This window comes from Notolepis coatsorum, assembly GCF_963971535.1.
Source record: "Notolepis coatsorum genome assembly, chromosome: 14".
Taxonomy (NCBI): domain Eukaryota; kingdom Metazoa; phylum Chordata; class Actinopteri; order Aulopiformes; family Paralepididae; genus Notolepis; species Notolepis coatsorum.
This window is the reverse complement of record NC_140178.1, coordinates 58158323-58182852: the sequence shown is the minus strand read 5'-3', so window position 1 is coordinate 58182852 and position 24530 is coordinate 58158323. Positions and strand designations below refer to the sequence as shown.

Genomic DNA, 24530 nt, shown 5'->3' with positions numbered 1-24530 from the left:
AATGTAAATGTAAGTGTGTCTGAATGCATATGCAGAATCATGCTAGTGAAGTCGGTGGGGCGGTCCATATATTCCCACCAGACTTCCCTTAGCGACAGAGTACAGCAACTTGCAATGGGCCTGGTCTACAAGATACACTATACGACCGGGGTGCCCATGTACATGTCAAAATACTTCCCAAAGGTCAGTGAATACCACAACCACTACACCAGAGGAAGCTCAACAAATCATGTTAAACCCAGATTCGGCTCAAACAAGGGACTAAACACGTTTCGCAATTATGCCACAACAATGTGGAACGCCCTACCCAAAGCTGTAAAGGAATGTGAATCCCTGCCCACATTCAAAACCGCTCTTAAAGAGCACCTACGGGAGGCTGCAATTCGAAACTGGCCACCGTAAATGCCCAAAACCCCCACCACCTCCTAATAGACAGTCTCCTCCCCACCGCATGTATATATTCCCTCCCCGCCGTATGTATATTTCCCTCCCACCCACCCACCCCCTCCTAATGTACAGTCCCCTCCCCATCATATGTATATACTCTGTCAGGATCTAGGGGTAACAGTACTGTATATTTGAATACCGCTTATGTCACAAATGTATCAGTACTAAATACCTATATGTCCCTATGCCATAAATGTCATGCATGTTGTGTATGTCATAAATGTCTATATGAATTGAAAATGGGGGACCCTGATGGAAACAAGACAAACGTCTTTCTCAGGTCTGCATCCCCTTAACAATTGTATGTATTGAGCCGTACTGTATTGTACCCATTCTGCAATCTGTTAAATAAAGTTCTCATTCATTCATTCATTCAGCACGTCGTTTAGCATGATGCTAAAGAGCACCTACGGGAGGCTGCAATTCGAAACTGGCCCAGAGAAATGTCCAACCCCCCCCCCCCCCCCCCCCCCCCCCCCAATGTACTGTATATATTTAATTGTATGATCTCCGTCTCTTAAATAGTACTTTATATTTGTATATCATACATGTCTGGATGTAACAGTACTGAAGACGAAAGTCTTCTCTGGTCTACATCCCCTTAACAATTGTGTGTATTGAGCCGTACTGTATTGTACCCATTCTGCAATCTGTTAAAGTTCTCAATCAATCAAGCCAAATTGCGAAATTTCTGCATCCAAGGTTTGTGACCAATCAGATAAGCTTCTAAATTCTCCTGCCAAGTGGAAATTAAAGAAAAACAGACCCATACACAGAAGTCCACTGATCCCTACCTCCCCAAGTGACATTCTGAGGAATGATGCCCAGCTTCTTCCTGATTGGCCCATTCATCAGCTGCGCCAGTGATTGGCCATGAAGGCGGCCCACGTGACGCCGTATCAGTAGAGCTGGCGGAGAACAAGAAAACATTTATTTAGACAATGCAAGTAGTCTAATAAGTATCCGTTTTAATATTTTACACAGACAGACAGGTCTCTCACATTTTCTTATACATCCGACAGGGTGTAGCCTACACACAGCAGCGAAGCCTGGTATTATTTTCTGACATGGCGTAGCCGTAGACACAGAGGCTTTGGGGTCGTTATATTCTGACATGGCGTACAGACAGTGAGGCTTGGGGTTGTTATATTCTGACATGGTATACAGACAGTGAGGCTTGGGGTCGTTATTCTGACATGGAGTACAGACAGTGAGGCTTGGGGTCGTTATTCTGACATGGCGTACAGACAGCGAGGCTTGGGTCGTTATATTCTGACATGGGGTACAGACAGCGAGGCTTTGGGGCGTTATATTCTAACACAGAAGGTGACTGTCATACGTGTCGATAATATCTGTTACAAAGGGTCAGATTAAACCGAATATATATATTTATTACTTGAGATATATTGTATAGCATTTGTATATCGTCTGATATCCCTTGTATATTCTTTGTACATATACACGGAATATCCCTTTACCTAGTACAGGCCAGACCATAATATTCATTCTCCTATTGGACAGCGATCCCCTAGGCGCCACGGCCATACCCGCCAATGTCTAGTTCAAAGTCACCGCTGAGACATGCCTGGACATGCCCGGTTCTGCGCAAGAATACGAGACAGAAATAAGGCTGGTACTAGATTGTTCACCTTACGTATAAATACGTCGCAGGTGGATACAGCAGTTAGTTACCCAATAAGTTGAAGCCTCACACCACGATACAACGTGCTGTGAAGTGGGCCCGTTTTGCCCCGAAATAGAGCCTTGAGACCGCGTGCGAATTAATAGCTGAAGTGTCAGAGTTTAACGCTGTATCGTCGAGTTCGACCTATTCTATTATTAAGTAATAGTCTATTATGTATAGTGTATCGTGCGGCTACCGTTCTACAGTGACCAGCATTACCAACGTTTCATCGTACCGAGCTAGTGTGCTTATCCAGGCTGGGCGGCTTAACCTGGTGCCGTCATCCGAGGAGCCCTAGACGAGAACCGTGTGGATATGTACACTGGATAACCTACACCGACGACTACAGAGCCCTTTTCGGCTGGATTATATTTGCTTTGGTCCTGTAGCTGTTGGAGCGGAGAATCGTCTACACCCACTGTTGTGTGGGATTTACCCTGTGAGGAGCACCGTCGAGCCCGCCTCTAGTACTCTGAGGCTGGCTAGCTTTCCTCCAATGCGGCACTGCATACCGGAGAATAGCTGTTGTTCGTCTACGGATCAAGGGATTATTGCACTGTCTCCTGTACCTGGAGTCTCCTTATTCCTCGTTGACCCAGACTTTCTGCTACCGACAAATCCTCTCCCCTGCTGGCTTACAACCGGAGGGACCCCTTTAGTATCTCCAGCTGATCTACTAGTGTACCATATATAATTCTTATGATACAGGTGGTATTAATTATCTCCTGCGTAATATGCTCATGGACTTACGCTCTTGACCTATTCATGCACATTCTTCGCCTTACAAGCGCAACTCTCAATCTTGATAAGTAATGTAAGATAATCTTCGTGCTGCTAATAAATATTCTTCTAAACAGTATTTCTTGTGAAGCCGTGTTATTGTGGGTGTGTTCATCTCATATACCTGTGTACTGTATGGCCAGTAGTAATGTACATAACTCAGTAGTGGTTTAATGATACCATACTTATTCAATACAGTCAGGGAATTGTACCCCTCAGTTAAAATATCCATCTTACAGAGGTAGCTGCCGTTTGCTGCAGTGGTGAGCCGCTGTTCGTCTGGTTCCTGGGTGAGGATATTGTAGAAGTTGACACCGTTGGTGTTCTGAAATCACACAAACCATTGATTATGTTCCTATCCTTACATAATGCAGTTTGTTGAAAACCCTGGAATTCTGCTTTTGTTTTTCAAAATGTTGCGGTTTAATTTAAGTGTTGAGCAGGTCTACAGACCATATTACGAAACCCATTCCAATGAGTATAAAAAAGAAACTAAATAATTTAAAAAAGCATGGCTGTCAATTTGAAATTACTCATATTTCAAACAACTTTTGATCCCATCTCCCTGACCACACACCTCTAGAATATAGTGTGTGTTTTGAGTCAAAGTTCAGAATACATACCGTACTAATAATTGATTGCAGTTTTCCAAGAAAATAAAACTGAGGGGAGGGGGGTCCCCAAAATAATTTTTACGAGTCCACAATTCCAGCCTAAGTCAGCGTGTGTGCGTGTATGTAATATGTATGCAATGCATGCATGTGCACCAACCTGCTCCACCACAGACTCCGTGATGGACCAGAGCTCTGTGGCTTTAGCATACTGGCCCTGCTGCACGGCTTCCCTCACGGCCTCCGCAGCACTGCTCACCTCAGCCAGGCCGTAGTCATCCAACAAGGACTGGACAATAGAGGACAATGGGAAGGCAAGTCAGAAAGAAACTACCCTACCCAGCATGCACTGGTGCACCACATTTAAAAAGGGATAGTTGCGATTTTTGGAACCCTAGCCCTTTCTCAGCACAATCCATGCCGTTCCTCATACTAGCACTGGTTAGCCACAAAACAATACAAGGTCAATGGGGCCAAGCTCCTGTGTACAAGCAGACCGAAATCTACTTTGTGTGCACTGTGGAGTAGATTTGGCCAACTAGCCAGAGCTAGAATAGTGCTCAGCAGGGATTACGTTGAGAAACCACCAATCGCCGACAAGTAAATAAATAGAAATGGGTGGATTTGAATTCAAGCAGTGCTTCTCCATGCATGGACCCAGCTATTTTGCAGCGGCATGGCACAGTGTCAGACACATGCCCCAGATGGATTGTCAGCTATAGCTTAAAGGGTTTGACATTACGTTGTATGAAATACTTGCCCAAGTAGAGTAGTGGAAGCAAAGCTATTAGCTTACATACTTACTGAGTCACGTGGTCCGAGATCTGGTTCAGAGCGAACCAGAAGCTTTAGAAAAGGCAGAAAACGTGGTCTAGAAACCAACAAGTATTAATCCACACCACACCATGCAGGCAAATGGGTCACCCACGTCCCAATACAAAACTAGTCCTCTGGCATTTTGAAACCGCTAATAGGCCTCGTTACCTGTGTAACTGCAGCGCGTAGTAATACACTGGCTTTTTCCAAAAAACTAAATGGTGCAGAGTGATGGCAGAATTGGACATGCTGGATTTGTGTTGGAAATGGCCAACTACAGTTTAACCCTTTTGCCTGCCTGTTGTAGATTGCAACCTTTTTGGTTTCATGCGCCAGTTTGCTTTCCAGTTCACTCGGAACCTGGACAGAACTCTTGATGGCGGGAATAGACTACACTACTGGCAACTTAATGTCCAAACTATCCCCTTTAAGTCATTCTTAAAATCAAACAGTCCTACAAGTGCACCATTAACTGAGGTCTAGTCCACAAGTACACTGGGACTATCTTGTCCACACCAGCTGTGTTTTAGAAAATCTCCATCCAACAACACAACAACGCTCGCATTAAATTACTTGATGGCATGACCTAAAACTTTTCGGGAGGCGGCAGGGAGCTCTCCATGGATCTTAGTTTTTGGGAGGTCCTGATTTCAGATAAAATACTGTGGATGGGGCGCCATTAGTCATGTGTGCATTTTAAATAAAACGGGAGTGATTGAAAATCCCCCCCCGGGCAGGAGTTTTCAAAAAGGTCCGTTTTCAGTTTCGTAAAATGCAGTATGTTTGCATGTGGACGAAAGCCCAAAGCACATAGAAAATAAGTGTAATAGGCCTGAATTTAAGAACCTCAGTTGGTTAACCAAGTAATGGTGGAACTGGGCTTCTTGTGTCCTGAGCACACCATGTTATTATAATTAGATCAAACTAAACCTAGGTGGGAAAAAACATTTGTTAATTGAAATAAAAAAAGGACTAACTGAACTAACTATATTGTGTACTTACAAAAGTAACTAAATAAAAAATATACAGGAAATAATATATGTCAATTTGGTCAGATGCGTCAACACAGCAAGCATGAGGAGGCACTGGTGCATAATGTTAATTGAGACTGGGATGTAGGGGTGGACGGTATAAACGGTATACGGTATAAACGGTATTAATTTGCTCTACGGTATGGATTTTGACTATACCGTTTAACCGGTAGAGCAGCTCTAAAATAGCAATGACGTCATGTAACCACAGCGCGACTATTTCAATCGCATTTGCCCCTAAAAATAGATAGAATTAGTCATAGATAATAGATATGTGCAAACTGGAAAAAGTTATTTAGGAGGCTTCGCGCAGTGGGCGTGTCAACACGCAATTGTCATTTCATAATAAACACATATCACCGCGGCGCACAGCAAGTTTCAATTTCAGTTCCTGGCATTTTTAACCAGTGGAGAAAGGTAAGATATTTCCCTATCGTTTTTCTTATATGAATTATTCTACGTTAATAAAACATACCTGGTGATCAACTACAGTTTGCTGTAAACATTAGATATGCGTGTAGTGTTATGATAACGACGGCAGCAGCGGGAATTGAATTGAAAATGGGGGACCCTGATGGAAACAAGACAAACGTCTTTCTCAGGTCTGCATTCATTCATTCATTCAGCCGGGAGGAAGGCGTGCAGCAGTGGATTTGCGAATAGCATGCAGCTGCAGAGCCGCAGAGCCAGTGGCTCTTTCAGGTCTGGTCACAGGCCCGTCAAACAGCGCCCCCCCCACCCTTGCGCCGTCTCTAAGCATTTTGTGTGTCAATTTGTTGACACATGTGTCAATTTGTTGACACAATTGTCAATTCTTAAAGCTGAGGATGAGTGGCACCTTTGTCTCAATTCTTATTCAATTCAATTCGCTCTGCAGCTACATATGCTTCTAGCAAAATCCAGCCCCTGTTTGCAATGGGAGCAGGAGTCTCGACTCGGGACTAATTTTATTTGGAATATAATGACTTTATACGCAAAAGTAGCCTAGTTTTAAGTTAAAATATTATAAATCTACATGCCTTGAGGATGTCATTCTTTATATAGCCTGCCTATCAGGCAAAAAAAATTATTCTAACAGAAACACTGATACCGTGATATATACCGTTACCGTCTATGCTTCAAATTATACCGTGATATACATTTTAGACCATACCGTCCACCCCTACTGGGATGTCTACATGACTGAGTCAACTGCCTTCACAAAGTGATGTTTGTATTACAAAATACCTTCTGAAATTCTTAATTCCCACCATATTATAATAAACAACAGAAATAAAACTTTTAAAAACAATAAAAACGCAACTGAAACTAGCAAACCCACTCTGGAAACTAACTGAAATAAAAGTATAAAAAATGAATAAAATAAACATTTAAAAAATTCTAAACAATAATAATGGAGCACAGTCCATTCCACCCACTTGACTCCATGCATCACCTGCCCTTGCTTTCAGTTAGTTATCTGGTGAAGGATGGAACACTGGAATGGGTCTCGTGAATCTTTTGCAGGGATTGTATCACGATTCAATTATATCATGATACACAATTATGTTGTCTTAACTTAAGTAAAAAACATTTTAAGTAATTAATTTATGTATATTTTGGGCTGTACCTGCTCACAGCCAGTTGAAGTGCTGTTCTTTCCTCACAAAAAACGACATCGCAAAATTGTTGGGAATATATACCGTATATATTGTTTTACACCTTTACCTAAATCAACTTTATTGAAATCAGAAAAAGGGACCAAAGTCGACCTCAGATGATAAACAAAAGATGGCCATCTGTAGTGGACACCAGACATAACACAAAACTGCAAAATAAAACACTGCAGAAGAATTTGAGCACTACGTGTGTGTGTGTGTGTCTGTGTGTGTGTGTGTGACTCACTGTGGTGTAGAGATAGGGTCCCCAGGTCATGACAGAGTCTACAGAGAGTAAGAGAATTTGCAGTTGTCAAAAATAGAAAAAAGGACACGCATCACTTCACAAACCCTCCCAGTAAAAACTAAGAATGCTAGCTATCCAGTATGACTTTGACCTCAGTGCTATTACATGAACATACTCTCATGCATGAATATGGTTTTTTTTTTTTATCCACTTTTTCTCCCATTTTCTTTTTTTTTTAAATTTTTTTTTATTATTGCAAAACAAAACTTATTAAAAGTCAGTACTCAACACACAATGTATAATGAAACTTTCAGTAAAGGTGGTTAAAATATATGCAAGTACAGAAACAGGATAAAACAAAAATAGTCAACAACAACATTTTAACCGTATACAGTGTATATCCAGCGAAGTTACAATTATATAAATGTTAGTATATAATATACCCCTAATACCTATTTTCTAAAACCCTACACACATATGCTCCAGCTCAAACCCCCCCCCTCCCGGACCCCCTCTTGGATAGTACCTCCATTATCCCTCACTCCTAACCAGACACTACCATTATAGGCTAGCTTTTATTCTCTCCACCACTTCTAACCACATTGACATTTTGGATTCATTGAGCCCCAGAATTCTTGCTGTAGATATTTCTTGATATATCACATCGAGATATGTAAGAAACCACAAACTCCCATTTTCTATATTTTTCTCCCATCCCAATTTCGTATCATCCAATTCAACCCTCCCCTGTCACGGACGCCGTTTCTTGCCTCCCACAAGCCGGCTGCAATGTGGACTAAGTCATACATAGCACAAGTCCCCTGCGGTACTTGAGGTAACAGCAGTCGCATCTTTTCACCTGCGCAGCTCGATCTCAGTGGCGAGGAGTAACGTGTGGGAGGCTCACGCTGCCCCCGACACTTCCTGATTCTACTGCGCAGGCGCACCAACCGACCTGTAGGAGTCGCTGTCCACAACGCCCGATCCCCACCCTTCAGTTTCCCTCCGCGTAATACGGCCAATGTGTATTACTGTGGACGACCAGCTAAACTGAAAGCAAATGTGGAGCGCTGGGCTCGATCTGACGAGCCCAGTGTCTCCAGCATTTCGTGGCGAGTGCCTTGCCCACTACGCCGCGTAGCATGAATATGGTTGTTAAGGAGGGAGTGAAGGTTTATAAACTGAGCAAAAGGGTGCATTGCTAGGTAGTAGGTACACTACTTACAATATTTTATTTTTTTACAACTTTTAAAAAGATGCACTGACGACAACTCTGAAACGAAGACCATGTAGGCTCAACCGTGTACAACAAAAAGTACATCATTTATTTAGTTGTTCAGTCTATGAGGTCCAAAGCGCAGTAGATTAGCGGGCCAGGAGTACAATAATGTGAAGACAAAGAAGATTAAAGCTCCCAATACCTTGATTAAGAACAATACCTTGACTAACAGCTCCCGATACCTAGACTAAAAACAGCTGCCAATACTTTGACTGATGTGAAATGCTGGTTTTTATAATATATTGAAATTCAATATATTCCTATGACAACACGTATGGTGGGGCTAGGGCTGGGCGATAAAACGATAACGATAACTATCGCGATAAATTATTTCCTCGAAATAAACATGGTCGCAAAGTTTCGATATCGATTTTCCAAGCACACGCACTAACAACCAATCAGTGAAGGAGATGGCCGAGAGCGAAGGAGACCCGCGCTGCACCTCTGGGTAGAGAGGTAGTAAACAAGGCTGGCTAGGATAATTAGCTTGCACGGCGCTATTTCATAGTTTACGTGCCGAGTTGGTGTGTGGCGTGAATTCTGATGCGACGGTTATAGTAGTGTGGGGTATACGGTGGACGTCGTTGCAATGTATTGGGGCGGAACAGAGTATTTTAGGGATATTTAGTACATTGGAAACATTGCTGGCTAGGATAATTAGCTTGCACGGCGCTATTTTATAGTTTGGCTGGCTAGGATAATTAGCTTGCACAGAGCTATTTTATAGTTTACGTGCCGAGTTGGTGTGTGGCGTGAATTCTGATGCCACGGTTATAGTAGTGTGTGGTATACGGTGGACGTCGTTGCAATGTATTGGGGCGGAACAGAGTATTTTAGGGATATTTAGTACATCGTCATGGGATACACTGCTTGCTCTGGCTAACTGCTAACGTGCGCGGACTGATGACGACATCAACTAGAGACATTCGCAGCAGCAAAACAAGTCTATTAATAGCCCGTCCATCGGCGCCGGGCATAAGAAGTTAATTAAACTTGACAGACATTATATCGACGATAATTATCGATAGAGTTATATGAAAATAATTGTATCGCAATAACGTTTTTGGCCATATCGCCCAGCCCTAGGTGGGGCAGAAGAAACTTATGTCAATATCAGCTACATTTATTCCATGTAGTAAATCACAAACTAGATGAATTTTACGAGCCCTCCATCACCCATTACAGTTTGCACAGCAGACGGCATAATCACCATCTTGTATGCAATACCGTCTCTGGTAACAACGTCAACTACAATGCCACAGATGTTAAGAATTAACATAATGTTCTTCCTGCACCCCAGGACAGTTCAGTCAGTATGTTCTTCCTGCACCCCAGGGCCCTCATTTATCAACAATGCTTAGAAAGTGTTCCATTTTTGTTCTTAAGCACAGAATTTAGAATGTGTGTACGTACAGAAAAATCGGGATTTATCACACGTGCCGCGCGTACACAGGTTCTACGCACACTCCATGTTGATAAATACCATTTGTTCTACGCTCCGCACTCGTGCATGATTTTAAGTATTTGCATATAGAACCGCCCGTAATTAACCATATACGGTAATGAAACACCCCCATGAAATGTGGAAAAGTGGACTAAGCCGAGTGAAGCGTGTTATGGGAGAAATACGCGGCTGACGTGTACACGGTGATGTCGGATATGATATCTATTAACTTCCTAAAGACCATTGCTGCCTGGGCAGCGCAAACACTAATAAAGACCGTTAACCACTGTTTGCCATTGGCGTCATTAATAACCATGCTGGAATATGACAGCTTTTTCTTCGTTTCGTTCGATTAATAATACCCAGGGATTAAAGTTCTCCGTAAATTTTATTCCAAATCGCGACGGATTTCCGTACATTTTCTACCTGCATATGATTTGTAGAGGCATACAATCTATTTTGATGTCGGTATTAGGTAGCCTATATAAACAATAATACGAGAGCATATACAAGAACAATGAATCCCACTGCCATGTAGCCTACGCCATGTGTAGCCTGCCTATATGTGATCAATACAAACTTGAATTCCATCATGTCTGTGTGCGGGAGCTCACAAGGCTGTTGTCACAATGTAAATAGAAATGTGCACTGAAAAGTTACAGTATGTAGTTGGTTGATTATTTGTATGACAGTGAGTAAACCCTTGCAAAAAGTATCAGTTTTATTTAAAGGAGACATGCATTGCTATTCCTAGCACTATTTGGGCAACTTTACACAATTCCTGAGAGTCTATTGAAGACATCTGTAAGGTTTAAAAAAAAGAAAAAAAAATGTTTTATATTTCTAATCAAGTACTCAAAACCATAATTTTTCAGTCTCAGGATGGCCCCGCCCATAAGCACTTTGAGTGACAGTCAGTCCACACAGTCTGCAACTGGTAGAGAGAGAGGGGGGGGGGGGGGGTGGGAGAGAGAGTGAGAGAGAGAGAGAGAAAAAAAAGACGGGCCGTTATTGATAAGGCCCCCTCTCTCCCCTTCTTTTTTTCTTTCACTCTCTCCCTCTCCCGTTCGGGGGTGTGTGTGGTCTGAGCTGAATCAGAGCAATCCGCCAATATGGTATTTAGACACAAAAACACATTGATACTAACTCCTATTACTATAATACAATGCTAGAGACTGAAAAATGACATTTATAATGCATGTCACCTTTAATTAATTGAAAACATGCAGCATTGCCTTCCTCCCGGTCACCAGCAACGACATGTATCAGGCAAATGCGCATCGCAACATTGACTGAGTGGAATCCCTTTCTATTCACATAACTGCATTTGTGATGGAGCTTCGACAGCTACATGGGTGGTACAGTAACAGTCTATTGCTCGATCCATCTCCAATATCACGATGGACCATGCCGGTGGCCAAAGACCCGAGGGTGGAGAGGACTTGAATGTGCATGGGGATGGCATTTGTGCGTTTTGTTCCACACTCCAATTTCGGTCTCAAATTGCGGTACAAATGAAGGAGGTGTCTCGGGTATAGCGGACTCTAGTTGATATTATGTTCTCTGCAATTAGACTGCCCCTCATTCATTCCTATCTGCTATCTCTGAAAACAGTTCCCCACGGAGCTCAGTCAGTGCACCCCATAGCATTGCGATAACCCTATATATAAACCATGCTGCATTCATTCGGAAAGAAAGACTTATTCCAAATGCTATATTTATAGGGTTTGACAATAATTACACTACTGTCGCTATTTTACAATGAACTATAATGAATTACAGGTCATACAGAACACGCCAGTGTTGAAACGAATGCACGGAAGCTTATTTCCGCGTTGCAATAATAATATTCTACCGCTGGGCGCCAGGTACGCATGCTCCGAGCTGTGCGTAAATATACGCACAAAGTCAAGCACACGTTCAAATTGATAAGTCACACACTTTGCTTAGAAATGATCGTACGCACGGGTTACGCACATATCTGTGCGTACGCACCATTGATAAATGAGGGCCCAGGACAGTTCAGTCAGTATGTTCTTCCTGCACCCCAGGACAGTTCAGTCAGTATGTTCTTCCTGCACCCCAGGACAGTTCAGTCAGCATGTTCTTCCTACTGTGCCCCAGGACCGTTCAGTCAGTATTTGTGAACATGCACCACTCTCTCCTAAAGCTAGAATTCAGAGATAAAGAACCCTCCAATCAGTGATGTAAAATATGGGGCTCCGACTTTGTGTGGCCATAACATTTTTGTGCGCGCTCTTACACCCAAATGAGGTTTACATTTCTAGCATTGCACAGATACAGACCCAGAGGAGAAATCCAGGAGTCGCCGAGAGCCACACCGGCAAAGTTGCATTTCAGTGTCCCTCGACCTATGGCCTAAACAGACAGACACAATTAAAAACAAGACAGCACCCACAAACTAGACCCGACGGCATGAGTGTTCACATCCACCACACTATGTAGGATGCATTTTGTGTTTAGGAAAAAACACATTGCTGTTGCACCGTGTATTTTTTTTTTTTTTATAAATATCGACTTTGCTACCATATAAGATCCAAATGTCTTGCGTCTTTGATTAGATTAAAATGATGATGTGAAGTTTGCATCTAACCAGAGTGCAAATGTAACAGTAAAGTTAATTAACAATATACAATCAATGTACAAGTGATTAAATATGATACACATAACAAGCGAAGCTACTGTATAACATATGCTAAACTGATGTTTGTACAGTATAATTATGTACAGCGATAGAGGTATAGATACACTAGTAGTAGTAAGCCATACTGGCCAGTGCTATAACTAGAGTAGGTATGGGATATACAGGTATGTGATGAACAGGGATGTACAGTATGCAGATATATGCAACAGTTCTAGATAAATAATATATACCTATACACAGTATAATATTATTGTACATGGCTATCATACAGATAATAAATGGGTAGACTATAGGATGAGGTACTTAGGTAGGATTACATTGAAGGCAGTAGATGGGTTATATAAATTGAGTATGGGACAACTTTAGGACAAGTTTCACACATAGATCTTTCCAGTCAAGTAGTCAGTCAAAATTTCACATTGCATTCCATCTGAACCTATGGTAAAAAAAAAAGACCAGAGCAATGTGTTGATAAATGCACTAGAAATATCCAGAAGCCGTCCACTAGGTTATGTAGAATGAGCTTCAGACGTACACATTGGTGTGGGAGGAGATTTGAGGAAGTGTTCACCCTGTAACCAAATTATCCACCAGTTCCTCTTTAGGTCATTCTTTGCTTATCCTATGACCATGACAGAGAAATAGCTTCAAATAGCTGGTCCATTTCTGCTAATAACGAAGATGGACATTAAGTTCAGTGGAGGCCAGCTTATTCGTGAGCAGAGGATAATGGTGGCGAGGAGGTGAAGGGAGCCATTTCTTCTTTCAATATGCTTTCAAACACAGGTTAAAAATCAGACCTGTATCTGATTTAGGACCACATATGAAAGTGGCCCAAATCACAATTGAAAAGATCAGATTCTGTTATGAAAGAAATCAGATCTGAGTCACATACCATGAGAAAATAAACTGATAAAACGTAGTGACTAGTTCCACCTCTGCATACTTCACACTGATGTGAAAGGGACTTGATATAGGAGGTGAGCAGTACCTTGGTGAGCTCCAAAGAGATCACGGCAGCCATCTTCCCTCCATAGGACTCAGAGAAGATGAAGAAAGGTACATTCTGCAGGGAACAAAGCAGCGTATTTGTTCATGTATACACCAAACACAGTAACGCCAAGACAACATGCACAAGACGACTAATGTACTAAAACCAAACAGGATATTTAAAGAACCAGTTTCGTGACGTTAATTCACTCAGAAAAAGCGTATTGTGGAATGTTAAGCTTTTTCCAGCTTCAGATGAATCATTTGATTTGTTATTATTACCAATTTACTACACCCTCTCTGAGCACAGCCAACTCTCAACACTCCCATGCAAAAGGGATGACGTTCCACTCTCGAATTCTGCAGGAAGTAAACCAACCGGTGCTAGCCATTCTCTAGGGATGCACCGAATTGGGAAATTCTTGGCCGAAACAGATACCGAAAATAGGAAACAGTTGGCGGAAAACCGAATGCCGAAAATGATCATAGAAATATATATATAATGTTTTTTTTTTTTTTCAGCTACCAGATTATGACAAGACATTATTATGGCAAAACTTAAATAATAATAATAATAATCACCATTATGGGTCCATAAAACATTTATTCAGCACTTTTGAATGCATACCGGTACATTAATTCCAGACTGACTGCTGAAAGATTGTACAATTTAAACATTTTCTCTTTGCATACAACAAAATGTGCATTAAAGTCAAGTGCATTTTCTTTTCTCTGTAGGATAACTACAACAAAGTGCATTGAGAACAAAGCCAAGGTGCTTTAAAACTGCATAAAGATCTGCACACACGAGAGGGAGAATAGCTTATAGCAGACTTAATGATGTTACTGTAGTGGCTACAGTAAGCATTTTATATAAAAGTACTGTATTTTTGTATGACAACCAGGGGCGGATTTAGGATTATAGGAGATCCGGGGCTTAGCCCAGATAGGTGCCTTTTTTTTTATTTTTTATTTTCCCAGGCAAGGGGTGGTTTGGAGGGAGTCAGGCACGACCCCCGCCACGGCAGATTTTTTTTGAATTTAATTAAACTGTACGTGCAATTTCCTGCAATATAGAGCCTTCAATCTTGACCAATAAAGCTGTTCTTTTCACTATAAAACTCAGTTAACCATAACGTAGTGAGCCCAAGTAGCCACCCCCTAGCCCCGCCCCTGATGACAACTAATAAAGAAACTTGAACTACTGTCATAATTCACGGCGTTCTAGCCTACACGGAAGGACTGTTGTATTTACTACATCTCCCGTGACTCCTAGCGGGGGATGACGTAGCTAATGGTGCGTTCACGTCAGGTGGGAAGAAGCGGAAGAACCAGCTTCCGACTGGGAAAAGCCATTCACGTCAGCCTCCTAGTGGTAATTCCTACTAGGTCATATGGGAGTTTTTTTATATACCCCGATATCTCCCACTTCGCGTCCCGAAATGCGGAAGTATCAACCATCATGGCAGCAAGCTTGACGGCGATGTCGGCAATACAAGGTAAATACAAATCAAAATGATCACTTTGATCACATAATCAGAATACTACAATCATACTGCTGTACTCTTCATATGAAAAACGAGCTATACTTTCTGCTGTTCGTCTACAGTTGATTTTAAAGTAACTTGCTAACGACTTGTAGCAATAGGTTAGCAGTAGGCTAAGATCGCCATCTTGGATGTGGGCGTTTCCTCGAGTTCAACGCGTGAATGCTTCCTAGTTGTAGCAACGAGATGTCATCTGGTTCGTCCGCTTCTTCCCACCTGACGTGAACGCACCATTAAGAGATACGAGTGAAAGCGGAAACGGAAGCGTTGTTAGCTAGCTTAACGCTAACGTTAGTTTAAAAGGTTTTTAACCGCGACGGGCATATAGTAATGGCGAGGATATAAAGCATGTTAAAAGATGCATTTATTGGACGTGTTTCTCGCAGAGTTTACATAGAAACAGTGAGACTCCTGAGTCCCAAGAGGAGTTATCACAGGCTGCAGAACACAGGACTAAAGAGCTCACGACTGAAGGCGCGTTTTGATTACGTCATCACAACACCACATTAGGTAGGTTACGAACGTCCCTGTTCTTTGACATTCAGTGATTTTTTCGGTGCCAAAAATCGGCCGAAAGTGCCTTTAACCATTTTCGGCCGATAATTTTCGGTGGCCGAATATTTGGTGCATCCCTACTATTCTCATATTATTTCCTTTAACATATTGAATAAATATGACCCCCTATGGTTTTTAGCCTGCTTTGTAAATGAGAACTGAAGATTTGTTCAGTTAATTTCACGGCATCTGTATAGCCATGTGTCCATGGAAATGACGATGAACACGTTAACCTTTCTGATAACTATTGTTACGGATGCTGGTATTATGTATGGGGATTTATGTTAGGTGCGTTATGTATGCAGGCATGTATGGTTGATTCCGTCTCGTCTTTCCCTGTTCTCTACATGCATCTTTTTCTCAGATGTTCCCCTGACTTCAGTCACCAGCACCACCTGATCCCAATCTGCAATCAACCTCCACACCTTCATATGTCCCAGTTTGTGTTCAGTTCTGTCTCTCTCTGGCTTTTGGGGTATGTTTGGTATAGAGCTGTGGCTTTTGTGTAGAGCTGGTGAAAGCTCTGATACGTTGCGCTGTTACGTAGTAGAAATATCTTGTGTTAGACATTGTAGAGCTGTGGCTTTTGGGGCATTATTGTGTTTGTAGAGGTGTGGATTTTTGAGTAGGTCTTTTGGTGCGAGAGCTGGTGGCAGAGCTCTGGGTCTTTGTTGTTTAGTGGAATCATTGTATCTTTTGTGTTCCTTATTGTTGCACATTTCTATTAACACTTTGAGTGCTGTGGGTTAATTCACATTTAATCCCTTGAATGCCACCATCAGCGTCAATGTTAACGTTAATATCGCCTAATCTATGTTTTAAATTATGGCTATGAGTCTAATCTGCCCGTCGCTTATCAAAGAATCATTTTCCAGTCAGTGTTGTCAAGGCAGATTGGTTTTTTATCGCTTAATTTCCGTTTGAGAGCATTTTGAAAAGCACCCGCTTTCAGGTGAAAAACAACCTAATCTATGATAATCGCCTTTTACTGGAATATTCCAGAATGTTGATATTTGTCGGCCTATTTATGAATAGTTTTCAAATAAATGCTAGATGATCAATAGTATGTGCACGCACGTACGTTCGAGCCGCACGCTGATAATAGCTGCTTTCATTTCCTCATGGATTTTACAGTGAAACAGCTAGAGCACATATCACAAAAAAGCTTATCTTTGTGAAAACGAGTCTGATTATCCTAACACAGATAGATTCCTTACCTGACATCAGATGGTATCCAAATGGTATATTCCAATTCCTGATCACCATTCGAAAAAATCGATAAGTATATTGATCCAACGTGTGTACAGTATAACCCATGCTCGCCGCGGCTCAGAGGCTCCAGGATGAACTCTGGTAACTCCGGCTGCATCAGTGGACTGGAAAATGTGGACTGGAATATATATTTTTTTCCCCATCCATTTTCATTGAGTCCATTCCAAAAGGGTGATTTACCATCTGGGAGACGATAGGGGGCGCTTTTTTCACATCTGATCGCCGGCGGCCCCTGGATTTCCAACGGTAGGCTCGGGTGATGAAAAGATCGCTAAAAAGAATAATAATATTCCGAGAAAAGCCGTGACGTGGCTTTCAACGTCACAATCGTAAACCCGAGATTAGCTGCGAGTGGCACTCAAAGTAACACTTTGAGTGCCAGCCGACGAGATCTCGTTTTTAATCGTTTTTTTTTTATTAGCGATTCATATTTCATCAATCTAGCCTCACTTTACCAGTGGGGATCTGTCTGAAGTCGAATAGGGAAAATACCGCCCCCTATCGTCTCCCGGATGGTAATGCACGCATTGGAATGGACTCAATGGAAATGGATGAGAAAAGGAATCCGGAATCCACATTTTACTTCTCAGGCAAGTAACCCGAGCCGATCGGACTCGGACAGTCAGAACAGCGTGGAATATATATTTCCAGTACCCAGCGTTGGATAAATAAGAAATCTATTTCAGCCCGCTTCTATAGCATGCATAAGTACACATATACTATCGATAATCTAGCGTTTATTTGAAAACGATTCATAAAGGCAGAAAAATTACGTTGTGTATTCCAGTAAAGATATAGTAGATAGATATGCGTTCGCAAATATGAGAGCTCCATCATTGAAGTGAGTGGTGGCATTCAAGGGGGTAAATAGGAAACAGAGGCCGGCACTAAAAGTGTTAAGGGGTTGCCAAAATAATATCCTAAATAAAATGTGGTCGTGGTATAAAAAAAGTTTGAGAACCCCTGTGTAGACCAACACATCACTCCTCCGATATGCCAGCCGCTTCTTTTCACCAGACAGCTAGGAGTTTCACTGGGAGAGGTTCATGCCATCTCCTCCAGATCCCCTCCCTGCTGAACAGGTAGGAGTCACTATTGCAACGACCGGAACTCATTTCCTCACCGGCTTCCCATCCATGAACAGTCAATTGTGTTCATAGGGATGACTGACCAAGCTGGAGGTACCACCGACATCGGGATTTTAACCCTGTGGTGGTAGGCGAGTGCTTAAACCTCTACACTACCCAGCCGCACCTCTTTTTTCTATTCCAAGAGGTCAATTAAGTTGTAAAACGTTTTAATCCAACAGCCGCTGTAGCTCGACAATGAAAACAAAGTAAGATGCAAAATAAACTTCAGTCGACCTCAGCTCTGAGGGGAAAAGATTGTTCTCTCGTCATGAAGTTGCAAGAGTTGTACCTGGAAGTCCTTCTTCTCAGTGAAGAAGTGTCTGAGCAGCACCAGCATGTCCGAGGCCACCGTGGCCACATCTGTAGCGTAGGCATCCGGCTTCTCTGCGTAGCTGAAGCCTGTCCCCACGGGATTGTCCACAAACAGCACACTGGCTGTCTGCACCTGAAAGACCACACACACATGGTTTATTTCCTGTGTTACTTGTAGGGTGACTGACACTCTTAGCCGATTAATCGGTCAGTAGTCAACAAAGACTTTGCGATTTGATTTTTACGCCATTTCCCACGCTCAGTTATTTTCTGAAAATGTATAAATAAAAATAGGGAAACAATGTCCAGGCACGCACTCCAGGTTTCCAAATTTATTGGCAGCCTGTAATCATGACGTTTCGGTGTGAACACGCCAATAAATTTGGAAAAACCTGGAGTGCGTGCCTGGACATTGTTTCCCTATTTTTTATGTATGATATCAGGTTACAGCACCCAGTGTCAAGTCTGGTGAGGTGAGCGCGTTCTACTACTTTTTTCACTGAAAATGTATAAATAAATGACAAAGCACTAGATTTCAAAAAGGTGCTATGGATAAGATTCAGCTACTTGAAGTTGCACTAGAATGCAGTGGCGAATATTCATGGAAGCCAAGGGAAGCCAAGCTTCCCCAAAAATATAAACAGTAAAACAAATACTTTTTTTTATAGTTTACAATAATTTAAAAAAAATTATTTTTCATCCGTGTTATAATAATTCTCTCCCTCCTGGAGAAATTAACCGAATGAGCGAAACTGCGCCCACTCTCTCTAACACTGAGGCAGCCCACTGAGCCCAGGTACACTGATGCCAGTAGCTTTATTTTGATTGACATTGGAGGCTTTGAAGCCAGGCCCGGTAGGGATTCCAAAAGGCTCGGTGTGCCTCAGCCTTGGGCGTGCTGGGCCAGAAGTTCAAGACCAATCCAATCACATTAAAAGCTAAACGTGACAACGTCATCGCCTCGCGGCCACGTTCGAATTCTGTAGTAGATACAACAATACGATTAAGAATGGAGGATTGGACGCCGGAGATATTGTCGACTATCTCCTACTAAATGATTTCACCAAATTGACTTTTGAACAACAATTGCTCATCAAAGCAAAAGGAAGGCAGATAAGACACTACAGCGCTGCATTCACCAGGCACGAGCCGGGAAGGGACCACGCACTTTTAATGTTGATAACTACAAGCGAACTGAATGACTAACTGGTTCGGCTAAGAGGAGGTTGGAGATATTTCAAGAGGTTTATTTTCGACAAAGCGGCTGCGGGCCTTTTCCTGGACCACCACACCACTGGATATTCTGATTTAACAAATCTGTCCAGGTCCATTGACAAGGTAAGCCTACGGTACTGCATAGCTTGCTTGCTAGCTAACGTAACATTATGTGACTGTGTAAACAAAACTGCATTGTTTGAAAACTTTATTAACATATTGCAGAATGGGTACGGCTCAATACACACAATTAACATTACACAAGTTAACACACAAGTCACATTCAACTGTAAATTAAATAAAGGAAACCCCGTTTTGTTGATAACGTATCAAGTGTCCCATGATTTTATAAATATATAAATTATGCATTACTATATTTCATCACAATATAATAGATATAGCCAGGCTACTGTATCCATTGTTTACACTTGTAGTGTATTTTTATTTTGTGTGCATTTTTATTTTGTCACATTATTTGGCTTAAATATAATATTTTTATACAAATATATTTAATTAAAAATAAACTTGGCATCCTGTTATTTTACCCACACGACGCCACTGCCAGCATGTAATGCATCTAATCAGCCGCATTCCACGTGGGGAAATAAGTAGGGAGGGGGGAGGGAATAATTTTAATCTGCACCTTCTTAAAAGCTCTGTGGATGCATTATTATTATAATAAAAAAAACAATTACTCAACAAATGTTAATATCACCTTTTCTGCATGAGGAAAACACAATTTTACCAATTTGAGATTAAGAGAAAAACCTCTACTCGATTAGTCGACAAATCCTATGACATTTAGATTAAGAATCTATTCTTTTTAAGAATTTGTTAAGTTGACAGCCCTAGTTACATGATCACTTATAATCTCCAGTTGTTAAGAAATCCAAAATGTACAGTAATAACAACCATTAGCTGTAGTAGTATTAGTGGGTATACTATAATTTAAAGTGCCTAATGGTCATGTTCTTCATCACACCCTCACAAAAAATATAGATATGAAGGAGCAGACTGTTGGAGGGAAGGCAGGAATAAAGACCCAACCACCATCATATCATCTGGGATCACCCATCCATTCTCCCTCTATGGACACAAGTACATGGAAAAAATACTAGAAGTAGAAATTCCATTAAAATGCAAAGTGGTGTATTTGGGGAAAATAGATTTAGATATAAGGGATAACGACGACAAGTATATTTTTGTGGCAAGCAAAAAGGCTCTCACAAGGAAGAGGATGAGTCAGATGGTATCGACAGAGGGAGAATGGATGGACGTGATCCATGAGATCTATGTGATGGAAAGGTTGACGTATGCACTGAGACAACAGAAGGAAAGGCTTGAGGAGAGGTGGCGAGAGTTGGTGAGGCCCACAAGGACAGGACACAGAATGTTATATATGGAGAGAAAATTGTGAAAGCCCATTTTTATTTTGTGTCATTTTCATTTATTTTGTTTATTATTTCAGGGCTTTCCCAAAACAATGGAATAGCAGTGCCACCATGCGTTTATATACATTTTTTATTATTAAAATAAATAAAAAGCTTGGTGAAAGTGGAAGCTTGGGGCCAGCTTAGATGCATTATTGTGAGTGCGTGTTAAACGTTCAACAAAATTACATTAAATAACTTTTTAATAGTTTTGCCTGGGGACCACCCCCTAGTTGTGACTCAGCACCATCTTAATTTAAAAGCTCTGTATTTTAATTATAATGTTTTGTTCCATCAGTGTCGTTTGTTTACATGTTTTGTATTTAAAAAATAAAATTACTAAAAAAAAGAAATGGTATCACAAACAGGTTACACGTTTTCCATATGAAAAACTGGCTTGCGCAACTGGCATGCGCATCATGCACCCAACGCCGGAAATAATGCAGTGTTGACCAGTTTATAAAAATGATTTCAAATGTTTATTAGCAACGCCGAGCTTTCAAACCCTGCCATGTGTGTCTGAAACCCTAATTGAACGCTGGGTACCTTTGAAATTTATATCCGATATATTTCGAACCCACCCAGAGCTTTTAAGCAGTGCTTGGTGGTCCAAATTAACCTGGCTACTAGGTAGCCCCTTTCGTGACTGCGGTTTGCAAGGCTGGGGCTTTTGTGACCGCAGTCACTTGTTTATGTGACACGACCACTTTAGAAAATACCAACCAAGCGTGAATGTGTGGATGACGTTGTGTCAAAAATATATCAGATATGAATTTCAAAGATACCCAGCGTACAATATGGGTTTAACACAGCTTTACGGTGGGGTCTGGAAGCTCGGAGTTGCTAATAAACAGTTTAAAACATCGTTAGGAAAAAAAAGTGGTACTCACAACGAACTCTGGCAAGATGGCGTCTTCTTCTGCAACTTTTTTAGGGTTAGGGAGCGCAGTGATTGCTGGACGCACCGCACCAGGCATGCAACAAAAAAAGTTGCAGAAGAAGAAGGCACCATCTTGCCAGAGTTCATTCACGCTTGGTTCAGTGGCGAATCATTATGGAAGCCAACGGAAGCCAGGCCTCCATTAAAATATGAATTAATATCAAATAAAAAAAATATATATATATAATTTTTTTTTAATATAGTTTACATTCTTTTTCATCTGTGCATCTGTGTTATAATTTTATTTTTTTTAAATGTCTCCCTCTTCTCCTTCTCACTCCCTCTAACACACTGTCAGACTCACTGTGCTCACTGCAGCTATAGAGGAGAGGAGGCAGGGGGTAGGTCTCTTTCTCCAGCCTCAACCATGTGATTCATGTATCTAGAGTCCAAAACCGATCCTAGCCAATCAGATTCGAGCTGACTGCCACACCCTAAAAGTTTAAAACGGGGCTGTGAGAAGAATCATGAGTGTGGATTCCCCTCTGCACACCTCCCCTCTGCACTCTGAACATTGTATTAACCTGTGACTGCGCCCACGGGCCGAATATTGCCCCGATCTTCGCGAGATTAAATCCACGGGTACCTCTCGGCGTGCCGAAGCTTTTCCTAAATCACTTCAATCATCGAAAACGAGGGGAAAAGGTCGGCTCGCGACCCTGAAAATGTTGCGTGATTTTAAAAACGCTGTATTAAGTGAGCCTATTATGGGATCCACGCGAGCTTTCTATCATGGAAACATCTGGGCGTCGCGCAACTTTTACTCATTCACATGTAGCCCCGAAAATGCTTAGAAAAGGAAAGCCGATCCGCTTGAAAATATTCACGGCCATAGAGGAGACCGTGGGACACCTTTTTGCAACCGAATATGTGTCTCGAATTTGCTCCCACGCGGCGCGCAAAATCGTGCAAGGAAAAATCGGACAAAAAATGAACCAATGCTCCAGCAGTATTAATGACCCTGATGTAAACAAGACAAACGTCTTTCTCTGGTCTGCATCCCCTTATACAAGTGTGTATTGAGCCGTACTGTATTGTACCCATTCTGCAATCTGTTAAATAAATAAAAATAAAGTTTGACTGGCCGCCGAGCCACTGTAGTGTACATGGTGACTGCTTGACTTATATACTATATACTAAAAATATATAATAATAATATTTAATAATTTTTTTTTGGCTTCCCCTGTTATTTTACCCAAGCGACGCCACTGGCTTGGTTGGTATTTTCTAAAGTGGTCGCATCACATAAACAAGTGACTGCGGTCACAAAAGCCCCAGGCTTGCAATCACGAAAGGGGCTAGCTACTAGGGAGCTGCGGGTGACTGCGTATTCAAAAGCCCCTGGCTTGCACATCGCAGTCACGAAAGGGGCTACTGTAGGTGTAACCCACCACCTTACCCAGGCGGATTTTCTGGGCTGTAGGTCCCTATCCAAAGGTCCAATCTCCTCAAAGTTTCCAAAACCGCTGCCAGAGCCTCCTGGGCCCCCCTGAGGAAGAAATGTATACAATATTAGAGTCAGACGTTTTATATACACCAAACACAGTACAGCAATGGATCTCTGGGACAACAGAGATACACACATGTAAAAGGATGCCAAAGTTTAACATCATTATAACAACAACGCCATGCAAGGTGTACACTGCATTATCCTACCTGCAGCCACAGAATCAGAGGTAGGTCTTTATATCCAGCAGTCTGACTGTCTGCATAGTAGAGCCACCAAAACATGTTGGCGGCGTCGCGGACCTGCACATAGCCCCAGTCCTCAGAACCACTGGGCTCTTTACTTGTCAAGGGACTCGAGATCCCTGTAGAATAAGACAGACATACAAAAATACGAATGGCGTGTCAGCTGAGCTCTCTAGTTGAACATTAAAGAGCTACCTGCTCAAGCCAATGTAGTATAATAACAAATGGACACATAATGCCGTTACTTGCCTTGCTAATTTTGGTTTCACATTCAACAGAACTAACGTATTTACACTTGCATCTGTACGATGCCAGATTGTGCCCGGTGAAGCCATTTAAACAGCGACTGTAGCTAGCTACTGCTTTCGTGTCTGTTAACGAATTAGTTATCGACAAGTCATCGGCCTATATATATTTTCTTCGGCCGAAACATACCTGTACCGATGACAGCGAAGACCATCAGCGCGGCATTTGTTGTCGACAGCCCCATTGTTCACAAGACTGCTTCCAAACAACTTTCCGCCTGTTTTATGAAGACGACGCTATTCCAGATGGGAACTTAACCACGTGACCAAGTCGTGATCAGCTGACACTAAAAGTGCAGCTTTGCACGTTTTGAAACCGGCGCGCGCCGGTCTTTCACCTAGATGTGCAAAGTCTGAGATCATTTTGATTTAATTCATATATATTTTCCTTCATTTATATTTAATTCAAGGTCTCAAACTAATTTGAACAAGTAAATAGAAAATGGAACTCTGAATAAGTTAAATATGTAAAAAAATAAAGTGCGGTGTACTGTATATTAT

At 41.9% G+C, this 24530-nt stretch overlaps 1 protein-coding gene across 1 annotated transcript in view; it reads right to left on the bottom strand.

Annotated features, from left to right (window-relative positions):
* scpep1 (serine carboxypeptidase 1) overlaps positions 1-24283 on the bottom strand; it is a 32749-nt gene extending 8466 nt beyond the window's left edge. The window contains exons 1-10 of the mRNA XM_084329657.1: positions 24160-24283; positions 23689-23843; positions 23432-23521; positions 18425-18580; positions 13633-13707; positions 12283-12355; positions 7254-7291; positions 3683-3811; positions 3149-3236; positions 1242-1355 (exon numbers count right to left, since the gene is read on the bottom strand). Of these exons, the coding sequence (XP_084185783.1) occupies positions 1242-1355; positions 3149-3236; positions 3683-3811; positions 7254-7291; positions 12283-12355; positions 13633-13707; positions 18425-18580; positions 23432-23521; positions 23689-23843; positions 24160-24214 (973 nt within the window). The 5' untranslated portion in view covers positions 24215-24283. The remainder of the gene's footprint in view (positions 1-1241; positions 1356-3148; positions 3237-3682; positions 3812-7253; positions 7292-12282; positions 12356-13632; positions 13708-18424; positions 18581-23431; positions 23522-23688; positions 23844-24159) is intronic.
* Positions 24284-24530: the final 247 nt, after the last annotated feature.